The 6,080-nt window shown below is 36.4% G+C and overlaps 2 protein-coding genes across 2 annotated transcripts; both read right to left on the bottom strand.

Annotated features, from left to right (window-relative positions):
- Positions 1 to 541: 541 nt before the first annotated feature.
- LOC125494691 (uncharacterized) lies at positions 542 to 1,396 on the bottom strand. The gene has a single exon (XM_048638403.1). The coding sequence runs from the start codon at positions 1,394 to 1,396 to the stop codon at positions 542 to 544; it is 855 nt and encodes a 284-aa protein (XP_048494360.1).
- LOC125494690 (uncharacterized) lies at positions 1,396 to 2,416 on the bottom strand. Its single transcript, XM_048638402.1, has 2 exons — positions 1,694 to 2,416; positions 1,396 to 1,575 (listed from the first exon to the last, which is right to left on the bottom strand). Exons 1-2 carry the CDS (start codon positions 2,414 to 2,416, stop codon positions 1,396 to 1,398), a joined length of 903 nt encoding a protein of 300 aa, XP_048494359.1.
- Positions 2,417 to 6,080: the final 3,664 nt, after the last annotated feature.

The raw sequence follows: 6,080 nt of genomic DNA, 5'->3' as shown, positions 1-6,080 counted from the left end.
AGAAATAGGCATTAAACCCATCCAATCCTAGCGCCTTATCATTCCCAATACCAGCCAAAGCCTCATCAATTTTAGTAATAGTAACCTCTCTCAGTAAGGAATCTTTTGCATGGGTAGATAAGCATTTACCCCCCCTAACAGTACTCAGATCCACCCCCATCAAGGTAGACGCTCTTGTCCCTAGCAAATTCTTATAGAAATCCATAATTTCCCTCTTTACTTCATCAGCTTCCTTAATTAATCTCCCATCATCAGTAGTTAACATATCAATTCTATTGAGTGCATTTCTAGCTTTAACAGCAGTAAAGAACAGCTTAGAGTTTGTATCTCCCTGCTGAATCCAGTTAATTCTGGATTTTTGCTGAAGAATACTCTCCTCAATGTGAGACCAATGTCTCAAATCATTCATTAGATCTTTTGCTTCTGCCTGCACTATAGCATTCTGATCAAACCCACCCTGACTCTGCATATCCTGAAGCTGGTGCCTTAAATCCTTCACTTTCTCATGAGCCAGCCCTATCTTCTGAGTCTTCATTTGCTTCTACTCTCTCTTGACAGCTTTTAGCTTCAACCATACTGCCTGAAGCTTGTATCTTCCATTTATAGAACTCCAAGCTTTCTCCACAGTCTCTATAAACTCATCTTGCTTAGCCATTACATTCATGAATTTAAAAGGCTTCCCTCCTTGTGACCTCCCTGTCATCAAGGTAAATAAAAGAGGAGAATGGTCTGAGATTCCAGGAGGTAAGTATTGCACACTTACCTCGGTATACATTCCTAGCCAGACTAGGTTCACATAAGCTTTATCAATTCTGCTCAGTACTCTGTCACTACCAATACTGCTATTAGACCAAGAGTAATATGGCCCTGTGCTCCTACTCTCAATCAAATTTGATTGTAATAAGAATTGCTGGAAATCTTCAGTCTCTGCATCAGTAATCAGTGTCCCATTTAGTCTATCATTTGAGTGGCATACAGCATTAAAGTCACCAATTACAATCATGGGCTCCTGTTGTTGAACACATTGTAACAACCCACTCCATAAGCTTTTCCTATCAGCTATTGTGTGAAGGCCATACACAGCAACCATCTTTATCTTGTAAGACTGATCTTGAATATCACATACCATCATTTGTTCCTGGGTATGTGTAAGTGTGACATTAACCCAGGCTGGCCTCCAACCTATCCATATTCTCCCTCTTGCTGAGTGAGAATAGTTATTCAACCACTTCCAATCTTTACCAAACTTACCTTGAACCTTGTTTGCATTTTGTTCCCTCACCCTAGTCTCCAGTAAAGCACACACTGCTACTTTGTGATTGTACAGAAAGCTCTTGATTTCTTTTATTTTAAAGGGATCATTCATCCCCCTAACATTCCATGTGATACATGACATTATGACAAATAAGGGTTTGGTCCCTTAGCACCCCCAGCACCAGCAGCTGAGCTTCCTCCTCCAGATTGCAGTTCATACATCACTGCTGTTTTAGCTGTTTGAAAGGTCCCTTGCTTCTCTTTATCCTTTGTTTTCCTTGTTACCAGCTTCCAGGCCCCTTCCTCATCCAATTCCTGTCTCTGAGTAGAAGATACTGGCGTAACCACTGGGGTTACATTAGCAGGTTGAATTGGATTGCTAGAAATTGTTTGAGTATTTTTCAGTAATCCTATCATCCCCAATATCAGCCTCTAAAACTGGATTGGATGAAGAAATATCCTTAGCTTGTCCAACTGGCACCCATTTTTGAATGATTCTTCCTTTTGTAGGCTTCTTTTTCTCCTCACAAACATGGCCTATCTTCTGACACTTAGCACAAAATGGTGGTAGCCAAGCATACCCAACCTTTTGTTTGAATACCCTCCTATTAGGATCTTCCACATTTATTTCCTCTTGGATCGTCCCTGTTACATCCATTTCAATCAAGATTCTTGCAAATGAAATCCTTAATTGTTTCGTGGTACATTCATCTGCATATATTGGCACACCAATAGTGCTTCCAATCCTACTCAATGAATCAGTAGACCAGCAGTTCAGTGGAAGATTAGGAAAGGTAACCCATATTGGAACAACTTTTAAAATCTCCTGGTTAAAACTAAAGCTAGATGTCCACTGTTTCACAATCATAGCCTTGCCAAAAAATAAATGAGGCCCTGAATATAGTACTGCATCTCTATCCTTAGCTGTATCCATTTTCACCACAAAGTACCCCTCATCATGCTTGAATATTTTAGGTTCAACTTTTGGTGCCCATTGAGATTTACAGTAATTAGTTATAGCCATTAGACTAGGGTTTTGTCCAATAACATATACTATTAGCGCATTCTGCCACTCTTCAGTAGCTCTATCAACCTCCTTCTTATCAAGCTTAGCTACATTTTCACCATTAACAACTACCGGAGTGACATAGGAGAGACCCATACCCTTTTCCAGAGATTTTACTCTGTGTCATGCTCTTCCAGAAGTTGTGATTCTTTTCAGCTAGCTCAGCCACTACTTCCGGTACCGGCGTTGCTAGAATCTTCTCTTGCACCACCATACTCCTCGCTGGCGTTACCGTAGTTACTGTTCCATTGCTTTCTACAAAATTCACGCCCACTACCTGCTTGCTATTTGGTCCAGATGATTTGTGCGAGTTTTCGATCTCCGATGACCCTTCACCGGCCCCGGAACTCTTCTTTTTCCTCCCCGTCCTACACTCGGCTCACAATAGCACTCACCTTATCGTGAACCTAGAGAGCATTTAGGAGGAAAAGTTTTTTAAACCTTGGAAATCTTAATGTCATTAAGTTTGTATTTTTTTTCAATAAGCAATTATTCTACTAGTGTTATCTATTATGTCTTTTCATTTCCATTTCATTTCATTTTTATTTTTATTTCATTGGCATTTCACCATCATTTATGCTTCGAGTTCGATGATGAAGCTTAAATCACTTAATGGTCTTAATTATTAACAAAGAAAACTAAAAATAAAGAATTACAAAAAAATGACATACTTTGGATTTGGAGTTATTCTCCTCTTCCTTCCATCTTCCATAAACCATCATCTCTATTACCCAAATAATCCCTCTAAAATCAAATTTTCATAAAATCTTTCAAGCCTTCCAATACCTTAAACTAATATCGTGTGTTCAAGCCTTACTACATAAACATAAAAATAAAATCGACACTAGGTAAAAATAAATAATGTGCAAAAGTTCAAAGTGCGACTAAAATATAAAAGCAAAAGAAACGCACATGACAAAAGGAAAAAAAATCAAAAAGAGAAAAAACCAAAGGCAAAGCAAAAAGTCAAGCTAGAGGGCTTGCATAAAAGTCTACCCCTCATTTAAATCCACGTAATAAAAATTTATGATCCATATCGTACCCCAACCAATTCAACCTTCAGTTAAACTTCAAGCCTTAAACCTTTGAACCTTTGAACTTTTCATCAATCTTAACTGCTTTTTAAGGTATGTCCAAGTCCACTAGGTTGAAAATCCAAAAGGACGGCCTAAGCAAAAGTAAGGGCACAAAAATTTTTTAAAAAAAACCGATGCATATTTACGAATGGTCTTATTCCGCAAGAATACGTAGGAATCCTCATCTTGAGGTTCGACCGTTTCAATAAAATAAAAATTAATCAAGGTCTAATGATTTGACTTTCTAGAATTCAAAAGCATACTCTTTCTAGATCCCGACATAGACTCGAGTCTGAACTTAGCCTCGTTAAAGCCTTTTCCCACCTACATTTATTTGAGTTATAAATTTAACCTTTTATATATTTTATTCCAAACTCTCTTCGTCCCTAAAAGAGTCCCTAACAATTCCTTGGTTTTTAGCGATATCTGACTTTGCCTAAATCAACTTCCCAAAGAAAAATACCGAATGAAAACTTTGAATGCTTAAGACCGATCAACTACGTCTCAATCAGGGTTTAGATGCCTACTTCAAGACAATATTACCCAAAGTGGGGACTTCTTGTATGTGGTGGTTCCTCCAAATCAAATCAAACTCTCGAAAAATTGTAATCTATGGACCTCATTTGGGGATCTCAATCTATAGATATATATTAAAAGGCGTGCGTGACAACGTATACACGCCACATGGCACCTCCACGCAATATATACACGCCACGTGGCACATCTGTTGCTTCACTAGAATTGTTCAATGTGTACACAAGTGATAAATCATAACAATAACAAAAGTAAAATTAGCTTGCAACAAGATTTGAACCCATGACCTCTTGTAATTATATATGATACAACTACCATCTCAACCAACTTTTAATCATGCTTTAAGTGTTCACATTATTATATTTGTACCTTTTAAAGGTTGAGTTTTCCTCAATATATTTTAATGGGAATGAAAAAAATGCATATCAAATCTGTAAAACAGTATCAACCCGGAGTAACGCCCGGGCCCAAATACTAGTTATTTATTAAAAACTATTTTCGAAAATCTTTCTATTTATTTATGATCATTCTATCTCTCTACATATCTAGATCTCCCAGCCTTGTAAACGCCTAACCTTGCACTGTATACATCCTAGTCTTGCATAACCCTGCCTTGTATGACCTATCATCTTCCTTAGCTTTATGTAACTTCTTGCACAGCATCTCATGCATCGTTAGAGAGTAAGTTTGCATCTATAAATCATTATGTGCTATGTCTGAGTTGTTTGCATTTATCTCCTAACATCTCCTTCTACATGTAATCAGATTGCTTGTAGTTATTACCCTACATACTAACTTTGTTTAGTAGAGACCGGCGTACCCCCGTATATAGATCAGTTCTAAATTATAGATCGTTCGGAATCATTCTCCGTCCTAACACCGTATACTTTTGACTTTCGATTTCCTAAACCTTAGTCAAAGTGGAAAGTAAAAGTGGGGGGCTTCTGTAGACACATAATCGTGTCTCCCCATTTAAGGATCTAATGATGAAACATACCGCAGTATTAATTGGTTCGGCCCAAGGGGAGAGCAATCGGAAAAGTCAACCCAAAACTACTTCAAAAGTGTTAAAGTCCTATATTAAATCCCAATTAATTATTCCCTGATAATTAACTGTACTTTATATACATATATATATTTTAACAAACAAACACAACCTCATTTGTGCCCAATCGTTTGCATCAATAATAACCACTGGCAAAATGTGATGTATGGTTGCGCTTTCATTGCAGATGAAAAAACAACAACATTTGAGTGGCTACTAACACATTTAAAAAATCTATGGGTGGTCTAATGCTTACAACAATCTTTACCGACCAAGACTTAGCTGTGTCAAATGCAATAAAAAAAGGTATGTTATCTAAAATAATAGTCTTCATTATTGTTAACCCCATATATCTAATGTAAGTAATAAGCCTTTTAACAAAATACGAGTAATTTCTTTAGACTTAGAAAATAACCCCACATATCTTGTATGAACTTAATAAGTAACCCCCCACAAACATAATCACTAACCCCTATAAGATTATAAAGTAACATATTGCAAGTATATTTGAAAACAAATACCAACAATGTCAATAAGTAAACCCCATACATTAGTATAAGTAAATCATGTATGGCTAATAAGTTACCCATCAAAATGTATATATCAAAATCTATCTTTACTAATTAGTAGCACCTAACCCCTAAAAGATTAAAAAGTAACCCACATAATCTACAAGTATATTATAAACAAATACCAATAATTTCAATAAGTAACCTCATACATAAGTATACGTAAACCATGTATAGCTAATAAGTAACACATTAAACTGTAGTGATCAAAAGTTAAGTTTACTAATCAATAACTCCTCAGAACATTATTACTAACCCTTATAAGATCAAAAAGTAAACCGCAAAATCTACAAGAATATTTGTAACAACTACCAAACAATTTCAATATGTAACCCCATACAGTAGTAAAAGTATAGGCGTGATTTTATGTCGCCTACGTTGTGTGAACACGTATTTGAGTATCTCATTGTTAAGGTTTTATTTTGAAATTTGTTTTGAAACAGAGATAACTCACCAACAAGTTTTCAAAAAGGAAGACTAGCCCATAGATCTATTTGGATATTGGGAAATCTTATGGACAACTTTGGGACTTATCC

This window comes from Beta vulgaris, chromosome 2 (assembly GCF_026745355.1).
Source record: "Beta vulgaris subsp. vulgaris cultivar EL10 chromosome 2, EL10.2, whole genome shotgun sequence".
NCBI classification, from domain to species: Eukaryota; Viridiplantae; Streptophyta; class Magnoliopsida; order Caryophyllales; family Amaranthaceae; genus Beta; species Beta vulgaris.
The sequence above is the reverse complement of the archived record's forward strand: the minus strand, read 5'-3'. Positions and strand labels throughout refer to the sequence as shown.